This window comes from Podarcis muralis, chromosome 3 (assembly GCF_964188315.1).
Source record: "Podarcis muralis chromosome 3, rPodMur119.hap1.1, whole genome shotgun sequence".
In the NCBI taxonomy this organism is placed as follows: Eukaryota; Metazoa; Chordata; class Lepidosauria; order Squamata; family Lacertidae; genus Podarcis; species Podarcis muralis.
The window spans coordinates 20,656,148-20,677,970 of NC_135657.1; the positions used below are offsets into that span (position 1 = coordinate 20,656,148).

At 42.0% G+C, this 21,823-nt stretch overlaps 1 protein-coding gene across 2 annotated transcripts in view; it reads left to right on the top strand.

The window, feature by feature from the left end:
* SRBD1 (S1 RNA binding domain 1) overlaps positions 1-21,823 on the top strand; it is a 176,151-nt gene that overhangs the window by 101,797 nt on the left and 52,531 nt on the right. For both annotated transcript variants that reach the window (XM_028724830.2, XM_028724831.2), the window contains one exon: positions 1,729-1,811. In XM_028724830.2, coding sequence (XP_028580663.2) covers positions 1,729-1,811 — 83 coding nt within the window. The remainder of the gene's footprint in view (positions 1-1,728; positions 1,812-21,823) is intronic.

Below are 21,823 nucleotides of genomic sequence, written 5' to 3' on the forward strand. Positions count from 1 at the left end.
TCATTTGAGGACATGCCAAGGAGTGTGTGCATACTTTTGTGTGCTTGAACAAACGCTATGCAAATACAGTGGTACCTCGGGTTACAGACGCTTCAGGTTATAGACTCCGCTAACGCAGAAATAGTACCTTGGGGTAAGAACTTTGCTTCAGGATGAGAACAGAAATCGCGCGGCAGCAGTGGGAGGCCCCATTAGCTAAAGTGGTACCTCAGGTTAAGAACAGTTTCAGGTTAAGAACGGACCTCCGGAATGAATTAAGTTCTTAACCAGAGGTACCACTGAATATCAATATAAACTATCCAGGACTAGCAACAACAATGCAATAGGAAGATTGGACCATGTACACAGTGTCAGATATCTGGTTGCAGTTGATGCACAAACTTAGTGAATATTAGTGCAATGTATGTGACGCGGGTGGCGCTGTGGTCTAAACCACAGAGCCTAGGGCTTGCTGATCAGAAGGTCAGCAGTTTGAATCCCTGTGACAGGGTGAGCTCCCGTTGCTTGGTCCCTGCTCCTGCCAACCTAGCAGTTTGAAAGCACATCAAAGTGCAAGTAGATAAATAGGTACCGCGCCGGCGGGAATGTAAACGGCGTTTCTGTGCGCTGCTTTGGTTTGCCAGAAGCGGCTTAGTCATGCTGGCCACATGACCTGGAAGCTGTCGGCAGACAAATGCTGGCTCCTCGGCCTATAGAGTGAGATGAGAGCCGCAACCGCAGAGTCGTCCGTGACGACCTAACGGTCAGGGATACCTTTACCTTTATCTTTATGTGATCGAGGTAACTGATGACTACAGTATAAGAGAGCATATATGATGCATGATAACATTTATGTTTTGAAACTGTGTACTGAAAACAACCGTTTCAACTCAGCTGTATAAATTTTGCACATGTAGCTAGAATATGTAGCTAGAATATTTGTAAAGCTATGTGGCTAGAATATTTGTAAAGTTATAACTTTGGATATTTTCACAGAACAGGGCAGCTACAAGTAAAATTCATATTTCTTAAAATGTTCACTTAACAAAATCTATCCACAGCATCCATTAATTGATTAATTCTACTGAATGAAAAATAGACTTTTGTTTATTTCTTTATTTAAAGATTTATAAACGGTTTCCTGGGAAATATTTCCAAAGTAGTGTACAGCAGACTGAAAAAATATTAACAGTGTTCTTTTTAAAAAGAGACGGAGAAAAGTGAGCAACTGATTAAGAGGGCCACACATCACAGTAATCTGATATTTTATGTTCTGATTGTTTAAATTACTAAATTACCCAGATTTCCAGCTCAAAATGTGGTGTAAAATAAATTTTGTTAACTATGTAATTTGCCTAAGCTAATTTTATGTTTGCTTCAAAAGTTGGTTAATGGTGTGTTTGTGTTGATATCTGATTACGGAGGCATGTAGGATCCTCTTACTTAATCTCTTACTTGCATTTTTAAAAAGTAGACCCCAAAAAAGTTTACATGGTGGGATTAGTTTCTAGAGGTGCTTTGATGAAAATGTGCTACATATTTTTACAATAAAATGGCATTTTCTCATGTGAAACTCTCCCCCATACCCCATGCCCACCCCTGGTATCCTGTAACTTTATTTTTCTTGCTCCACAGATTGAAAGTTACCAACACTGGACAGATGCAACAAAATGTACTTACTTAGTCCTACATTTCACAGGACACCATTCTTATTTTTTAATTTTTTTTTTGCTCTTTTCTCCCCCCCAGTTTCCATTGCGAGACGAGTACAGGACCCATTAGCTGAGCTAGTGAAAATTGAGCCCAAACACATTGGAGTTGGAATGTACCAGGTAAGGCAGTGCAGATCATTTTAATCTAAGTATAATCCAACCTGATATGAAGGAACACTGAAACAGTGCTTGGTAATTAAGTGTCAACTAGTTATATGTCTGCTTTAAAAGATTTGTGGAATGGTAATAAATATTTATAAGTCCTGGTGCAGGTTTTTTCTTTAAAAATTCCCTGGCTTTAACGATTGCGACCGAGACTTAGCGATGGCTGCAGCCAGATTTATTGTCTATTAAAAACATCAGATCAGGCTGGTAACCTGATCCGCAAAGCCTTCTCTCTTTCACATTGCTACAACAATGGGTTGGGTTTTTTTTAAGCCCTCTTGGGAAAACACTATAAGATATTGATTCTCCACTCAGAGGCTATTGGCCTATATCCTCGTCTATGACATTTCTTCAGCTATTTGATCCAGGAGCCTTTATTCCCCATACCTTTAAAATTAATTAAATATGAAGTGGAAACATTTTAATGATTAAAAAATACATTTGAGCAAATAGGTATGTTAGCATATGGTGGAAATTTCCAGTGTTTTTGAAATTGGCAGTGGTGTAAATAGTATGTGGCCATGAACATGTAATCCGTTGCAATGAAAACCATTTTCAAAACTGTAAAGCTGATGGTTTTTTCCCTTCATTGGGGGCGGGGAATGTGGAAAGTGGCATGGGGGTTGCAGGAAGAAACACTGGAAATAGTATTTCCTTCTTTTATAGTAGCGTTAGTGGTCACCTTCGGTGGTTCAAAGCAGAAGAGCAGCTGTGGTTTTTAGCCACAATACTAAACAACAAAAATTTTATCAACTTGTTTGTGGGTGCTAGGTTATACTAGGCCTTCAAAAATGTCCAGACTTCAGGAACTGAATCTCATATTTGCTAGATCCTTCTCACCATGTTGACACTGTTAGGGAGGCAGTTCGTCAAACTTAGAGTTCTCCTAAATATTCGAGAGTCAGGTGCACTGATTGTTCGTTGCATAAAATCTATACACTACTTGATTGTAAAAGCAGAAAAACAAAACTCTCAAAGCAGTTTACAAAAAGATAAAACAATAATATCAGGGCAGGACCGCAACCATACAAAAGTTAAAATACTAAAAAAAAATACTATTAATTACCAGATGCTGAGAACCCACATGGCTTCTATTGATGCATGTTCTGATCACTGATGTTTCTCCACAGAGCTAGAAAAAAGCGAACGTCTCATGCTTATTGTATCAGAGAACACAAATTAAAACATTTCGAAAAGGAATTGGGTCCAAGCACATTTTTATAAGTGAGTTTAGTAACCAAACATTGGAGGGGAGCCTTGGTTGTTGTTTTTTTTAAATCTTGGTCTCATTTCATGATCAAAATAATTTGGCAGCATTCCTAGTGAGAGCATATAAATCAAAGGAGTGGAGGGCCTCACATATGTGATCTGTTGTTGCTGCCACTAGATCAAACATTGGCATGAGCCCCCTTGAGAGCACTGCCTGGTGTTTTAAAGGCTATACAGGCCTGCTGAGGAGACCAGGTACCGAAATTAATACTCTGGCGTGGGCGAGATGACAAGTGTGTCTTGCCGGTTCCTCCCTGCTCCTCCAGTGACAGCAGAGAGTAGACAATACCTTTAGGTAGACAAAACCTCTTGTCAGAAGTTTTTAAGTGAAAATATCACCCCAGAAGGTATATAAGATGCATGCTCAGTGATGTAAAGGAATTCTGAATCACCAGAGCATTCAGTGCCACTTAGGGAGACAAATTGTTCAACTTGTGTGTCAAAAGTGTTATTATCCTTCGGCAACAGAACAAGTCTAAGGGGAGCGGATTAAATTTTTGTGACTTTTCTTCCTTTAAGCGTACATAGTTGTTTGTTTTCAGCTGAACAGCTGAAGGAAGAAGAGGAAGAGGAAGAGGAAGACCTTTGGGATTAAGTCCACCTAGGGGTAAAAGTAAATACACTCGGCTAATAGTTGTTCTGTGGTAACAAAGTGCCAGCATCACCTCAGATGAGTGGAGGGTTGAGACTTCTGTAAGATGGAGTCACAGCGCAGTCTTCTCCTACGTAGCCCAGGATTTCTTATGTTACAGAGGCCCTTAAGTTTCTTTAGAGCAGAAAAGATTAGCCCTGTACTGGATCCTTTGCCACAAATTTAACAGTAAAAAAAATCTGCACCATTTTGACGTTGCAGATTTTATTGACCAGCCATATTTGCGAACGCAGCTTAAAAAAAAAAATCATTTCAGTAATAAATTCCTCCTTGTTCTACACTCTGAAATCTTCTCTCCTTAACACATTTGGGAAATTAACATCCTTTAAGCATATGAGAGATAATGTGTATAGTTTTTCAAGCCCCCAGAAGGGAAGCATACTTGGTTCCAGATGTAACTGCAGCATTTTGTGTCAAATAAAATCTGCGAATAATGCTTTTATATGTAGACTCCTTAAGGGAAAACAGTTGAACTAATTTCTCCCCCTAGTTTCCATGTATTGCTCCAGGGTCCTGATCAAAGAAGGATTTTATAAAGTATAATTGGAATACCTAATGTGAAGTTTAAATACAATGCGGCTAACGCCATGCCTTCTCCTCTTGCCCTCGTTCTGGCCTTCTCCTCTTCCCTTGGTGGTTTAATGTGTAGCGGGTTTCTCCCCCCACTCCCTTTCCTCTTCCCAAACATTTTGTTCTGGGGCCTTTTCCATTCCAAAATGAAACTGGATATTTTACAGTCAAGCTTTTTGGTAACTTAAAAAAAAAATAAAAATCAAGATTGACAGAAAGGGGCTTGAGACCATTTTCTTAAAATAACCTATTGGAAGTTGAGGGAATGCTGTTTCACGAAGGGTCGCTTCCCCTTTAATTGACAGTGGGAGATTTCCTTTAATGATCTCAAGTGTCCTGTCGGTATTGCTGTCATATGAATCTAGGCTGGGTTTTAAAGTTTTTGCACCTAATTCTTTCGACATTTAGTGCCATGAATAGGCCCATTAAATTGTAGCAGGGTCTTCTCAGTTGGATCCCATGGGGAAGCCAACAGTTCTTCGCTGCTGGCAAGGAGAGTGGATGTTTTTCTATCTGCTCTCGGTATGCAGTTTTTATGCTTGGGCCAAGCCCAACGATCAGTGTGTATGCAGCTAGGCTTTGTTGAAAGGGAATATCGGGATCCCTCTCGTGATACGTTCTGGGACTGACTGCATAACATCACTCCTGGTTAAGTGAATTGCACTTTAGCAGCTGTTCAAAAAGGTTCTATCACGCAAGTTGTGACCCTCTTAAGAATGCACTACAGGATGAGAAGCCTATCTCAGAAGACACTTCTATATTTTTTACTTATGTGGGCTTTGGGTTCTCCTGCCTTTGGAATGAGACAGGTGGTTTCTGAAGAGAGGGCCTTTTCTGTGTTGGCAACCTGGCTTTGAAACTCCTTGCCTAGGAGAGTTTCCACTGATAGAAAATGGAAACTTCTGAACACCCATAATTTTTAATTATGGAGCGGACATATGTTTATTACATGATATCAGTTTCAGTGGGTTTCCACTGAACTTCACTTCAAATGTTTTCCACTTCGATAAGTACAAATCTGAGATAAGATGTGGAGCTTTCAAAAACTAAAAGTACATCTTTCCACGTCTGAGGAAGTTTTAACAAACACACTTTTCACACAAAATAATCACATTGTCGAAATTTTAGTATCAGTGAATAGGAATCTGTTAGGAGGTTATGAATTTTCCAACCTTTAGAGATTTCCACACAATATGGCAGCTTTTCAAGGTTAGATGCTTCACTCTAAAAGAACCATATACATTGTGCTTTAAGGATCGAGGGGAGATGTGTATGTTTACTCCACATACACAAACCCATAGATATAATAGATACTCAGTGTCTTTCATCTTTACAACTTACTGCTGTTTTACACTTGAAGGCAAAGATGTACATAGATTCCCTGTGTTTACTTCAGTAGTCCTGGATTGTGTGTGTGTAACTGATAGAAACTATGTGTATAGATGTGTTTTTCCACTTAGTGCTTAGAAATGTATATATGAATAGGACTGCAGGGTATTTCAGGTACAATAGAAGGCTGGTGTCTTGAGACAGTTGCTTGCAAAAAGTGATTTTGAGGGATGATGTGCCGCTGAGTGATTTTTAAACCTCTGAGGTGTGATTATGTCATAACAACTATAACTTCTGGACTTGCTTTATTACTTTTATTAAAACAAATATGTATGAAGGGACTTTGTATTCTTTTCGTGTGTGTGATGAGGGAAATGAGGTGGTTAATTTATGAGGTGAACAGAACTTCCAGAGAGCAGAGTGCCATTTGCTTAGATGTGCTTAAACCACACATTTTGCAGGGAAACAATTGTTCAGTGGTCTGATTTGTGGGGTTTTGCTGTCAACGTTAAACTGTGCAGTCCCCCCTTTCCAAACGGCTATTTTACATTTTTGCCCCTTTGTCCCAAAGTAATTGGTTTTCTGTCTTTTAACGAAGTGGCATTACAGTGGTGCCCCGCAAGACGAACGCCTCGCAAGACGGAAAACCCGCTAGACGAAAGGGTTTTCCGTCGCGGAGGCACTTCGCAAAACGAATTTCCCTATGGGCTTCCTTCGCAAGACGAAAGCCCATAGGGAAATCTCCGGGACAGCGGGGAAGCGCAGCGCCTCTTCCCCACTGTCCTCGGACCTCCTCCCGCCGCCAGGCTTCGGAAGGCTGCTCCGAAGCCTGGCGGGGGGGCGGAGAGGTTTTTTAAAAACCCCGGGACAGCGGGGGACTTCTCCGCTGTCCGGGGCGATTTTAAAAGGCTGCCGGGCGGCAGCGCTGACGCCTGGCAGCATTTAAAAAAACCCGGGACAGCGGGTTTAAAATCGCCCCGGGCGGCGCGTTTCTCCGCTGTCCCGGAGGGCTTTTGAAGGCAGGCGGGGGGAGCAAAGACTTTCGCCCCCCGCCCGCCTTCAGAAGAGGTCCAGGCTTTGCTCCCCCCGCCTGCCTTCAAAAGCCGTCGGGGACAGCGGAGAAACGCGCTGCGTTTCTCCGCTCTCCCGGGAAGGCAGGCAGGGGAGAGCAAAGCCTTTTGCCCCCCGCCCGCCTTCAGAAGAGGTCCAGGCTTTGCTCCCCCCGCCTGCCTTCAAAAGCCGTCGGGGACAGCGGAGAAACACGCTGCGTTTCTCCGCTCTCCCGGGAAGGCAGGCAGGGGAGAGCAAAGCCTTTTGCCCCCCGCCCGCCTTCAGAAGAGGTCCAGGACCTCTTCTGAAGGCGGGCGGGGGGCGAAAGTCTTTGCTCCCCCCCGCCTGCCTTCAAAAGCCGTCGGGGACAGCGGAGAAACGCGCTGCGTTTCTCTGCTCTCCCAGGAAGGCAGGCAGGGGAGAGCAAAGCCTTTTGCCCCCCGCCCGCCTTCAGAAGAGGTCCTGGACCTCTTCTGAAGGCGGGCAGGGGGCAAAAGTCTTTGCTCCCCCCCGCCTGCCTTCCCGGGACAGCGGAGAAACGCGCTGCCTTTCTCTGCTCTCCTGGGAAGGCAGGCAGGGGGGAGCAAAGACTTTTGCCCCCCCCGCCGGCCTTCAGAAGAGGTCCAGGACCTCTTCTGAAGGCTGGCGGGGGGCAAAAGTCTTTGTGCCCCCTGCCTGCCTTCCCGGGGGCTTTTAAATCGCCCCGGGACAGCGGAGAAGTCCTCCGCTGTCCCGGGGTTTTTAAAAATGCTGGGGGTGGGAAGAAAAGCCCTTTGTCCCCCCCCCAGCCTTCAGAAGAGGTCGGGGGACAGACTGTCCCCGGACCTGGTCTGAAGTCGGTTTCCCTAGGAACGCATTAATTGATTTTCAATGCATTCCTATGGGAAACCGTGCTTCGCAAGACGAAAAACTCGCAAGAAGAAAAAACTTGCGGAACGAATTAATTTCGTCTTGCGAGGCACCACTGTATATCAAATCATAATATTAGTGGTGGTCACCCACTCTTAACACCTTTCTGAGTGCAGAATGCAACTCCAGCTTCCATGAAATGACCATCAAGCTACTGCTTAACTCAGGCTTCCTCAACCTTGGCCCTCCAGATGTTTTGAGACTACAATTCCCATCATCCCTGACTACTGGTCCTGCTAGCTAGGAATCATGGGAGTGATATGCCACAAACATCTGGAGGGCCAAGGCCAAGGAAGCCTGGCTTAACTACTTCAGTGAATATATGATAAAGGTTATATATGAGGTTTGTGTATTTTGGTCATTTCTTAATCAGTTTACTTCTCCTTGCATTGAATACAATATCTGTGCATACATGAACATTTTGAGAACATTTAAGATCGTAACTGGAATCACTAGTGAATACTAAAAAAATATGTAGGGCTCAACTAAAACAATGGGCAAATTGGTCTATGTCACTTTTGATTGCATTTACCTATAACTCTATTCTGTTTCCACATTAATCCACAGGTGGTTGTGGTTGTTTTTAAGTTTGCTTAGAATACAGATTTAGGGTGCAATGGTATGGTCTTTGGCTTCACCTGTGGATTAATGTGGAAACAGAATAGAGTTATAGGTGGTTTACCCTGCTGCAACAGGACTTATCCCCTTCCTCCCCTCATATGTCTCCTAAATCTTTTATTAGGGTTTCCCCAACCACCCAGAGCACTTTTGGGGGGGGGGGTATTCGCAGGGGGAGGATGGGGGGAGAATTCCATTGTGCAAGCTCAAATCCTTGCGATAATGGAATTAGGGCATCGGGTACCGCCCTTGAGAGCCATTGGTGGTGTAGTGGTTAAGAGCAGTAGACTCGTAATCTGGTGAACCGAGTTCGCGTCCCTGCTCCTCCACATGCAGCTGCTGGGTGACCTTGGGCTAGTCACACTTCTCTGAAGTCTCTCAGCCCCACTCACCTCACAGAGTGTTTGTTGTGGGGGAGGAAGGGAAAGGAGATTGTTAGCCGCTTTGAGACTCCTTGGGGTAAATATAAAGTGGGATATCAAATCCAAACTCCTCCTCCTCCTCTTCTTCTTCTTCTTTTTCTTCTTCTTCTTCTTTTTCTTCTTCTTCTTCTTCTTCTTCTTCTTCTTCTTCTTCTTCTTCTTCTTCTTCTTCTTCTTTGTGATGGCAACAGTTCCTTTGACAACCTGGCCCAGCGAATGTTGGCATTCTGATGTTGGTAGGGCGAAAAAGGGGACATCCCAGATGGCAGGTTGGATCCAAAGCTGTCCCTGACATTCCTCTAAATGAGGGGGGGGGGGGAATAGGCACACTTTTGAGCATGTCTGTAAGTCTTTACACCCCAATTGTTTCTAGTGAGACAGAAAATAAAACATAAGGTTGTTGTTTTTCCAAAAAAAGGTTTCTTAAGGACAGAAGCTGAGAGAAGAACACAGAGCAAGGCATTGGATTTCACCTTAATATTTCTTATCCATGTTAGGATTGTAATGCTACAAGGCTTCCCATAAGCATTAGGCTGGTCACTGTGAAAACAGGATGCTTAACTAGAGCAGGGATCAGCAACCTTTTTCAGCCGTGGACTGGTCCACCGTCCCTCAGACCATGTGGTGGGCCGGACTATATTTTTTTTGGGGGGGGGGAATGAATGAATTCCTACGCCCCACAAATAACCCAGAGATGCATTTTAAATAAAAAGACACATTCCACTCATGTAAAAACACGCTGATTCCTGGAGTGTCCATGGGCCGGATTAAGAAGGCGATTGGGCCGCATCCGGCCCCCGGGCCTTAGGTTGCCTACCCCTGAAGTAGAGGGATAGCAGGGCTCTTCGCACATTCTTAAGATAGAATTTGCTACTTGAGCTGCGAGCATCTCTTGCATCCATGCACCAAATTCCCTGCTCCAGTAATCTGCTTCATCCCTTCTTATACACTGCTGGGCTATACAAACTACCGTATTTTTCGCTCTATAACACGCACCTGACCATAACATGCACATCGTTTTTAGAGGAGGAAAACAAGGAAAAAAATTCTGAATGAAACAGTGGATGTATCATTTTTGTGCTTCATGCTGTGGCCACAGACATGTGATCTGATGGTGAATTTGGGGTAGCTCAATGCAAAGATCCTGAGGATCCATGTGGATCCATGCTTTTTAACCACATTTTTGCACCATTGCAGCCCCAGGCAACAGTGGGTGTGTGATTTTTGGGGGGCAGGCTGCTATGTGATCTGATGGTGAATTTGGGGTGGCCCAATGCAAAGATCCTGAGGATCCATGTGGATCCATGCTTTTTAACCACGTTTTTGCACCATTGCAGCCCCAGGCAACAGTGGGTGTGTGATTTTTGGGGGGCAGGCTGCTATGTGATCTGATGGTGAATTTGGGGTGGCCCAATGCAAAGATCCTGAGGATCCATGTGGATCCATGCTTTGTAACTACATTTTAAGTGGGGAGTGAAGGAAAAACACAGAAGGGACAAGAGAGCGGTGTGCAGAGAAGCAGCTGGCTAAGAAAGCAGGAGAGGGATTTTACGGGAGGGAAGAAAGAAAGGCAAAAGTTTCCACAAACCGAAGCCAGCTTTCTCTCTCCTCCTGCATGTTTTCTGGCTGCCTGCGAGGAGCACGGAGAGGAATTAGAAGGAAAGACCTCTGCTTTCCCCTCTGCTTGCCTGGAGGGGAGGGGATTTGCCTGCTCTTTGTTCCGTTTGAGCAAACACAGCAACGAAACAGAGGGGGGTGGGCAGTAAGACCCTGAGGCAGAATGCAGGAAAGCAACCACTTCCTCTTTTCAGGTTTCCCTCTCCGACACAACGCACGATTGATTTTTGCTGATTTTTGTTCCTGCGCTCCCCTAATCGGCTCCAGGGACCCCCCCCCCCACATTCGCTCCATAACACGCACAGACATTTCCCCTTCCTTTTTAGGAGAAAAAATCTGCGTGTAATAGAGAGAAAAATACGGTAGATGGTCCTTTGGCCTGGTCCAGCAGGACTCTCTTATGTTGCTGTGCATTCAAATAGCCGAGAATCTGGTTTCAGCCTTCAAATAAGTGTGAAATCTAGTAGACTGTTAAGTTCTGATACATGCATCAGAACTTAACAGTTCTGATACATGCATCAGAACTTACATGCATACATATAATTCCTATATGTCCAACATTACGTATAGGAATTATATTATACGTAGGAATTTTGAAAGTTAGAATTTGTCAAGCATCCCTCCCTACTCATATAAAAGGGCTTGTCTTGTGCTTGGCTTGGTACAATTTTTTTTTACTGTATTTTTTTTTCCAACAGCTGATCCCCAAGTCATATCAAAATCTGTTTCTTTCCTTTCATTCAACAGTGTAACACTGTTGCTTTTCTCTCTCCTTATAACTGGTTGTAAACAATTTTGTTGTAGTGTCTATTTTTCTACAATTGTACAATTCTTTTTAAAAAAATGTTCCAGAAGCAGAAAATAAACTCTGAGGCCCATTGGGCTCCTAGAAATAGCTGAACAATTATTTTGATGCTGGCTGAGGTTCTAAAAATCTTTGAAACCTTTGCGAAGCTGTATAATTTAGCATGAAAAAGTTACCAAGATTATTTTAAAAACTTCTTTAATCTTTTTGTTTCTCTACTGTTCCCAATTTTAGTCAATATTCTACTTCATCCTGTGACTTTAGCAACATAGTGTCACACAGTCAATATTTTTAAAAGGGCTTGTGTTCTTCTCTTTTCTGTTTTCTATAACAGATATGTACATAAAGCATGCATTTTGGGTTGTGTTTTACAATTTCATACTTTCTAGATTTTATCCGTCTAACAACTTTTTTGCAACGACTCTCCCCCTCAAAACAACACTCTTGTTATAGAAACTAATATCTTGTTTTATTATACAGTGATTATTATCTTTGACCTTTATTTTTGGATCACCAACAAAAATATACACTTTTTTCTATGTCAGTCATTGTCTAAAATTTCATCTTTGTTCTGCTTTCCATTACATGCCATGAATTATATGAAATTAAATTAATCGCTACTCTAAACAAAAATTAAATGTGCCGTAATCCAGAGTTACGTTGTTTGCTTTTACAACTGTAAGTCATAAGTAATTAATTTTCCTTGGAAAATTAATTCACTTACCATTCCCAGTAGCATCATATGTTGACACAGGATTATAGATAGTTTAATGTTTTTCTTCAGCAAGTTGGCCTCAACTTTGGAAGACCTTAAATCAAAACAAATTCAAATTTACTCAACTGCATACATTCAGGGTTATTTAAGATGAATGTTGTCTTTATTGCTGTCATCCAGATGATGATTCTAAAACTGCATTCAAACTTTTGCAAAAATCATATGCCTGCGGACAGTTTGCCAATTTCGTCTTTTTGTTTTGTTTCACATTTCCTCCAATGTTAAGTTCAACCAAGGTTGACCACTACAAGACTAAACAAGGAAACTCACCAAAACTTCAGCCTCAGGATTTTTGAGAAGTGTGATAAAAACTTAAATGTTTGGCTTGTTTTGGAAGGGATTTGTGTTAAGCTGGCAGAGGTATGTCCATTTTATGTTACACGTTGGACCCAAAGGTTTCCTTCCTTTCATAGAAAGATCGTCCTGTGTTGAAAGAAGATGCCTTCTGTTGGAAGAAGGTAACCCCTGAATATAACACATTGCCTTGTGTTTTTCGTTGGGGTTTTTTCTCCACCTGCTGCCATTCTAATACTGTGGGTTATAAAAGTAAATTGAGCAAGTAATTCTGGAAAAGAACCTTTTAAATGAATAAATAAATAAATTCAAATAAATGAATGATTTAAATCAGGCATAGGCAAACTCAGCCCTCCAGGGGTTTTGGGACTACAACTCCCATCATCCCTATCTAACAGGACCAATGGTCAGGGGGTAATGGGAGTTGTAGTCCCAAAACATCTGGAGGGCTGAGTTTGCCTATGCCTGATTTAAATCATTCCAACAATGAATGTCAGTGACTCCAATAAGAACTATTTCAGAACACAAGGGGAACAACTTGCATATACTTACCTTACAGAATTAACATGATCTCTATACAAATGTACATGGTGGACCTTAGGCCTTCTTCTAACTAGCAGTTTTTTCCTTTGGTATCACATTCATTTGACAATGAGATTCCAAAACTGCATGCAACAAAGTAGTTTTGTTAGCACAGTAATTGCTGTTTGTGCAGTGGAAGTTCACACGTCTTCCCCTGTGACCCTGAAGCCTCCTTAAATCTGCTCTGGAGGGTGGGGGGGGGAAACCTCAGAATTAAGATTTGGAGGACTCGGGAAGAAGTTATGGATATGCACAGTCCTTGGGCTAACAAAACAATGTTGTTACGATACTGTGTTTTAGAGATCTGTGCATGCACGCACACCCAAAATCATGTGATCATCATGTGATCATCTTTAGCTGTCCCTTGGGATCCCTTCCAACTCAACAATTCCAAGATCCTATGTTGTGAATCGCATGAGCAAAAGTTCCCCATCCCATGGCTTAACAGAAAAGCCAGAAAGAGAGATTGATGTGCATTATAATGAGTGAAATAAGTATTTGATCCCCTATCAACCAGCCAGATGTCAGGCTACCTGGTATCTTCACTGTATGTAACGAGCTGAGATTAGAACCAATAATCTGATTAGGAGGTAATGGCAAACTGTGATGATAGCAAAGCCTGGAAGGGAGTGGGAGGTCTCTGTCTCTGTAAAATAACTTAAGTGACTTGTAAACAAATTGAAAACCAACAAATAAAAGGAAACATTTTTCCTAAAGGTACCCTGAGTTAATTATTCCAGGTGATCAGAAGAAGTTACTTACAAGCCTGGTTAATATAAAAGGCTCCTATAATGGGGTTAGATATCACGATACACATTTAAAGTGTGGTAGGCTTTTTGACCTTTAGTGTCCATTAAAATATATCTTTTAGGAGGGTGTATATTAAGACCTACATTAAATATACACCCTGAGGCCATAATACTTTTTTAAAAAAGAAAAAGCCAAGCTTTATGATGCTACTGTTTTGTTAAAGTTCTCCTCCCAGTTTATTGAATCTTGATTGCCAGTGTGAGGATTTTGTGCCTTAACAGTAAAATTTTATACTGGAATGAAATTGGATTTTTATTTTTATTTTGCCTCCGCCCCTCTCCGCCCCAAATGAATAAATAGCAAGACCTTGATTAGTAACCCCCTGCATTCATGCAAAACGCAACCACCAATTCACAAAGGCACATTTATAACTTAAGCCTTGGCTTGTTTGAACTGTAACACTGCCGCCACTGGAGTTTCACCTCGGAGACTTAAATAAATATAAATAAACTAAAGTAATAAACACTATATGTTTTATGGAGCTGTGTGAACCTGAAAAAGATTTCTCCAGGCTAACAACCTCTTGGCAAACTCAAAGAAAAAGAAAGAAAGAAAAATCATTTGATTCACTTGCATCTTGAGGTCCCGGGCAACCAGCTAGCATGAATGGTGAAAATAAAGGCCTTGCACTACTTTTTATAATGTTCTGAGCATATAGAAATACTCCATGAATAATCCTTTTGAGAGTAATGCTTAATACATTGATAATATGGAAGTCTAAAAGCACTGCAGAAAGAACAGATGCTGATACAGCGTATACATTACAGCAAATATATATAGGCTAGGCTGGTTAGTGTTTGAAGTTTGGAGAACAGAATCGGCCCTATCAGTAGGCAGAGTGTGGTGGCAGTAGATGTTGGGAAGCAAGGGAAAAGAGTGAAATTTTGGAGGACAAAACTGCCTGTGCACCAGTGACTGCTCTGTGGCCCGTCATTGAGTCTGCGCCCTCAACTGCACTGTCTTGTCCTAGGGTTGAATTAAGATTTTTTGGGGAGGGAGATGACATCTACAGGCAGAAACATGTCTTGAGGTGGCTCTGCAGAATAAAAATTATTTCAGACAACTCAAAGAAGGCTTGAAACATGATTTCACCTATTGGTTCAGGAAGTGTGAATTTGCTGGATGTGCAGTAAAAAGCGAACTGAAACAAATTTCTCTCCAGTCACGGCTGGCCAAAATACTGTCTGCTGGATTGGGGGGGGGGGAGGGTTGGTCCTTGAGCAGGTTAAGGAAGGCCTCTGGAAACCAAATTATGATCTTCATATTCGCTCCTGTGAGTAACGCCTCTGTATCTGTAGAAAACTTGTGTGAATCTGGTGTGTGTATAAATTCTTCCCTCTGAATCACTGAGTTGCAATAGACATCTGATTTAAAGCCTCAAACCTTGTTATTTTTGACAATCCAATGTGATATACAAGATTGCAGCCATGTTTTCTTTTTAGCTAAAGTGTTTCTCAGGCACTGAAGAAACCTGAATATAAAGATTCTATGGCTGGCTTGGAGAAACAGATTCTGTTGCACTTGGGACTTTGTAAACCCCCAAAAGAGAAGGAAATAGTGTTTTTTAAAAATCTCCCTGTTTTAAAGATGGTAGCGGCTACTTGATTCTTGGTGTTTCCCTGGCAGCACTGTTACAGTATAATTCTTTTCGATTTAATAAACGTGACTTGCACCTTAAGATTATATCCCTGTTCCTCTTCTAATTTTTTTCATAAACGTCTTAATAATTTTCATAACAATACTTTTTAATAATAATAATAATAGTTAATAATAATAATAATAATAATAATAATAATAATAATAATAATAATAGATTATAATAATAATGCCTGGCATTTATTTAGCACTTCCAAGTGTTCAAAGTACTTAACGCTCACAGAAATCCTTGGAGTCACAAGATGGCTAACCGTTGGCCCTCCAGATGTTGCTGGACTACAATTCCCAACATCCCTAACCATTGGCCAGACTTACTGAGGCTGGTTGGAGTCCAACAATCTCCATTTTGCAGGTCATGGAGGGACTGTCAAGTCTGAGAGAGAGACTAGACTTGGCCCTCCAGCTGTTTTGGGATTACAGTTCCCATCATCCCTGACCACTGGTCCTGTTAGCTAGGAATGATGGGAGTTGTAGTCCCAAAACAGCTGGAGGGCCAAGTTTGGCCATCACTGACCTATGGGCACTTAAGCTGCAGTTCTATACATCGAATCATAGAATTGTAGCGTTGGAAGGGACCCTAGGATCATCTAGTCCAACCCCCTTCAGTGCAGGAATAATCAGCTCTCCCATACAGGGACTGAACTTGCAAACTTGGCATTATCAGCACCATGCTCAACCAGCTGAGCTATCAGGACTGATATGTCTACTCAGAAGTGACTGTATTGATGGGGCTTACCCCCAGGTTAAGTTAAATGGGGCTTACACCCGGGTAAGTATGTTCATGGCAGAGGCAAGATTTGAACCAGGAAAGTTCTGAGTCACAGCTTCATACGTTAGCTGCTAATTTACATCATCTCTCTGTGTGCTTGAAACTCCCATTGTTCTAGGCGCATTTTACGATGGGGAATTTCATTAGCGCGAGAGGTTTCTGAGCTCTGGGTGCAGTCCTGTGCCTAAGATTCCAGAGTAAAACTGCAGAGTGGAAGAAAAGGAGGATCTTTTTCTGCTTCTCCACTTCCAGCTACTCTCTGAAGACTGGAGAAGAGACCTTCTTAAGAATATTAGGGGGGTGAAGGACTAGACTGTGTGAAAAATAAACATAATATTTTAGCTGCAGTGTGTTCATTTTTAGCTTTGTATTCTTGTTATAAAAATGCATGCCTGGACATTCCGTTGTTGCGCCCATAACCTGGGGTTAAGGTGTCATTTAGCTCCTAGCCTTCATATCACAGTTTCTAACACTGCTCTGTGTCTCTCTCTTTGTGAACAGGGTTTCTTTTTTCTTTTCAACTATTACCTTCAACAGTAAACTCAAACTCACAGGTCTTCCACAGATTTTTAAATAGGATTTTAGGATTTTATTTATTTATTTATTTATTTATTTATTTATTTATTTGGTTATTCCAAACAAGTAGAAAAGAGAGAGTGAAGCATAACAATAGATAAAAATCTGGGTTTTTATGGAACGACACAGATTTGCAAACCAAAATGCATTTTGGACTGCAAGGCAGTGATTTGGCAATCACTTCTGAAATAAACAATGGGGCTGTAAACTCCCGATAGAAGGAAAACTCAGAAGAAAAATGAACAAATAGCGTACAGTGTCCATTAATGTAAACGTTTGCCTCTGCATGGGCCACCAAGAAGTCTGCGGTGATTGACAGCCATCCTGGTTGGGTATTCCCCCCCCCCCCCCGCCCTTTTCTGCGGCAGCACTGAAGTCAGTCAAAGTATATAGACAAAGCTAAGTGAATACCAGTTTCCCCAGTACAGGGGCTATTTTTTTAGGAAGTCTAACTGAAACCAGATGTTTAGCCTAGACTTAGAGTTCCTTGCTGCCAAGCATCTCATCAGAGGTCAGAGTTCTGGGCTCAGGGCTCTGCTAGAATTCTTTCACAAATTGCTATTCGGTGAGGTTTTAATCCTAATGGAAAGAATAATGTGCTTGTAAAATCTGCAGTTATTACAAACACAGTATACATATTGTGGACTTCAAATGACTACATATTTCATTCCCATAAACAGGGAATGCAGATGAATGCCGTGTGTAATAGCTTTAGACATCCAAACTTAAACCGAATAGAGAGTTTATACTACTGTTAACCATTTGCATTCTTAACACCCCTGTAAATGGAATAGTAATCTTGGCTTATGGTTGCTAACTCCCAACATTTTAAGAAAGGGAAGGGGGGGAGGAGTAAGAGTGCCTTTCAATGTTATTTCTTGTGAGAAGTATATAGAATAAAATATTTGTTTACAAAAAAGAATGCATTTATAATAATCAGATAGGCTGCTTTCCATAGAGAAAGTGCTTGCCAGTCTGCAGTTTTTTATTATGTCATGTTTGCACAGTTACGTTGAACTCTAATTTTACCAATACAGACAAGTGCTTGGTTTCCATCATATGCAAATTAGTAGCCTTTAAAAGAAAAACAAAACAAAACAACACAACACAACAGATGATAGTTACAAAAGGAACTGCAGAAAATTTTGTGTGTAAGCCAGTAGTTGTGTACATATTATTATCGGTACCGTTTATATCGGGGGTAGGAAAACTTTGGATTCCACATGTTGTTAGACTGCAACTCCCATGAGTGTTGGCTTAGGCATGGGAAATCCAGTACAAATTGCAAAACAAGTTAGCAAAATAAGTAACATAATTTGACAGAATGCCAATCATCAACATTTACAAATTTGAAGGTATACTTCAGTGCAAAATATTGCAGGGTTGTTTTTTTTTATACAATGTACCCAAAGCCTTGGATGTTTGAACTTCTATGCAGGGATGCCATCATGCTTGAATGGGTTGTGGCATAGTGCTGCTACCAGGCCCCTGGCACCTGCTGCCACTTGGGTGACACTGTAGCTTCCCATCACTCATCTGCTGCCCCTGGATGCGGTAGTGCCAGTACTTTAGATGGCATCTGGATGTCTCTTCTGTCATCTTTCTTGCTGTTCCGTCAGCCATGTTCTGTCTTGCTTGTCTAGCCTAGGATATAGCCAATCCAAGGCCCCAAACCATAATGTTGTGTGCATTTGGGGTCAGCTAGTGATGTATAGAAGGGGATGTGGATGGCGCTGTGGGTAAAACCTCAGCGCCTAGGACTTGCCGATCGCATGGTCGGCGGTTCGAATCCCCGTGGCGGGGTGAGCTCCCGTCATTCGGTCCCAGCTCCTGCCCACCTAGCAGTTCGAAAGCACTCTTAAGTGCAAGTAGATAAATAGGTACTGCTTTATAGCGGGAAGGTAAACGGTGTTTTCGTGTGCTGCGCTGGTGCAGGCTCACCAGAGCAGCTTCATCACGCTGGCCACGTGACCCGGACGTTTCTCTGAACAGCGCTGGCCCTCGGCCTCTTAAGCGAGATGGACGCACAACCCTAGAGTCGGACACGACTGGCCCGTAACAGGCAGGGGTACCCTTACCTTTACCTTTAGTGATGTATAGAAGTGAGAGCTGAACCATAAAGAAGGCTGATCGCCGATGAATGAATGCTTTTGAATTATGGTGCTGGAGGAGACTCTTGAGAGCCCCATGGACTGCAAGAAGACCTATCCATTTTTAAGGAAATCGGCCCTGAGTGCTCACTGGAAGGACAGATCCTGAAGCTTAGGCTCCAATACTTTGGGCACCTCATGAGAAGAGAAGACTCCCTGGAAAAGACCCTGATTCTTGGAAAGATTTGAGGGCCCAAGGAGAAGGGGACGACAGAGGACAAGATGGTTGGACAGTGTTCTCAAAGCTACCAACATGAGTTTGACCAAACTGTGGGAGGCAGTGGAAGACAGGAGTGCCTGGTGTGCTCTGGTCCAGGGGGTCACGAAGAGTCGGACACGACTAAACGACCAAACAACAACAACAACAATCTTGAACCCTGTGCCCTGAGGAAGCCTCCTCCAACCTGGTGCCTTCCATGTTGGCTTGAGGGTGGTGAGAATTGTCACCCAAAACATCTGGATGGCTCCATGTCAGCAAAGACTGGTTTGAGGAAAATAAGTTAGTAGCTTTATCCCTTTGGTACCATGACTGCTCTTTAGAGGGGAGAGCTCTGGGCACCTGAATTCAGCTATAAGCTGCTTTTGGATACAGAAAGCATCCACCCCACCCCATTTCAGCAACAGGGATTCTCCCAATCTGTCTCTGCTTGAAGGCCTTCCCTTTTAGGGTTGGCTTTGTAGGGGAATCAGTTGTGAACGGAAAAACATGAAATTCATATTACATGACCAGGGCTCTGCTTGCTGTTCTTAGAATCTATCCCAATGAGCTGATATTTATAAATTCTGGCTTTATAATACAGTTAGCTCGCAGCTTGCACACAGCTTTATGCTCATGGCAAACAAAAACAAAAGGGGCATGGCAGAAAAGGGACAGTGTTATGAGGAATCACATTGGCAATCCTATCCACCATTGAACCCAATGGGTTTTGACTATATGTGAGTTTGGTTTGAGGTGCAATCTCTGGAACAAAACCTCCACATAAGTTGAAGGCTTACTGTATAATAATCTACAAGGAATGCCATGCTGCTGTTTTTGTAATTGAGCATGTTTACTGTTGCTTGGCATCAAACATACCAGAAGTGTATGATTTATGTGCCATGTAAGGTAATCATAGTATGAACTACATTGCATTTACAGAAAGGAGAAAAGATGTAAGGCCAGTTCAGAACCCACGCAATACATCATCGTAATTCAGGTGTAATAAAAAATTGCTGCCTCCAATGACCATCTCATAAAAGAGAAACCTTTCTCATATTAATGAGTTTCCATTTGCTAATAATTCTTTCATTTGTAACTGGAATCATTCACCACCCCACAAAAGGTCCTTTTTCAAGACATCGTTTGCAACATCACCCTGTGTTTTTGTCCTTGATGTTGTGAAAATGGCCATCTACAGTTACATGACTGAAAAGAGATCCCATTCACATATCTTTTGTGTTTCCACTTTCTGAAAAAAGGAAAAAGAAAAAGAAAGGGGAAAGAACAAAAAATGTTTTTCAAACCTGCAGCTGGTTATTTCTGCAGGAGTTCCCACTTATATTCCATCTTGATTGACATTCTGAAATGGCAGCTTTTCATGAAAAGCTGTTAACTTGTAGAATTTGGTTATGGTACTAAGACAGACTGACTTTGTTCTACTGTTGGGGCCTGTCCAACCTAAACAGAACCTTGCATCTGAATTTAATAGTGCTGCTGAGCCCAGAATGACTGCAGTTCCAACAGTGGTGCTTCTGATGTGTTTTCGAACATGACTCGATGAATATTCTTCCTGAAAACTTTTTGTGGCATAATTATTTTAATGGGGTTTTCTTGTTTCTTTGTCTTTTGCTTAGCAGGTAGTTCTTCCATGCTTTTCCTGAGCAATGGAATATATGGATTGGCAATATATAAACCACTTTTCAACTTTTACAATGTGCTACATCACCAAAACTCTTAAAATCTAAAATAAAAAAGCCTATTGCTGTCGTATGTTTCTTCAGTCCACTATTTTTGAGGTGCTAACCAAAAAGGGGGGGGGGGGAATCATCTTAGCCAGTCATCATAGCAGTGATTAGGTTTTAATTTCCAGTTGAAAACTGAGAGCCTAGTGAGTAATATATCATAATTTTCTCCTAATCTTTGCCAATCACTCCTTTAATGACCTGCCAGCTATTTGAAAGTCAAGCGTATAAAGAAGGGACTCCATCCAAACGCTCAGTTTCCTTTTCTGCATCTATTACCATACTCCAAAATAAAGTATTCATGGAAGTATATTTTTAACATCTCAGATTCATGACCTTATTTGCTCAAAAGAAGTAAGAGAAAGTAAACAAAACAGAAATTTAAGCACCCCGAGCCCCTTTACTTGACGTATAGCAGTGCCCTGCGTGCGTGTTTAAAAGGTAGAATTCTACAAATATTATCTTTACTGTACTGATATACAATATGCACTTTTCTTTCCTAGAGAGTTTAACATTACACCGTCTTAAGCGTTAATGCAATACGGTGGCTGAGCTTATGAATTCCAAATTAATAGGATTGTATGGCATATTGTTTGAGGTCATAATTATACCGTGGTTTTGGGTGGCTGCGTTTCACTTTGCTTTTCATAACTGCCGGCAAGTCAAGCTTGTGCTTCTGTGTGTGTATTTTCTAATTGACAGTCGGTCAGTTTATGGTGGGTGGAAATTGGGCATGTTTGCGTTTATTTTCTGAATGTGAGTGATGAGTTTGCTTCATGCAATCTGCACGTATTTCAGCCTGCAGCTGTGGGCATTAATGGTTTTTAGCTCATGCTTTCTTTAGCAGTGGAGACTGGTGCCCATTTAGACTCCCAGGGCAGAACAAAAGTAGGTAAAACCGGAGCCAATGCTATCTTCTTCCCTGCTGATTTCTGCAGAAGCAGCACTGAGACTAAAGAGGAGGACTCCTCACCTGTTAAATCTCAACACACACACACACACACACACACACACACACACACCTGCCTGCCTGCTCCTTCTCTGTTTCACACACAAATTCAGCTGTTGCTGAGCCTCCTTTGCCTCAAACTCTGTATCCATATCCGTGGATCCCTGGGTCTGGCGCTGTTTTCTTCTTCCTGTACATTATCTTCTTTAAGACCCTCCTCAAGA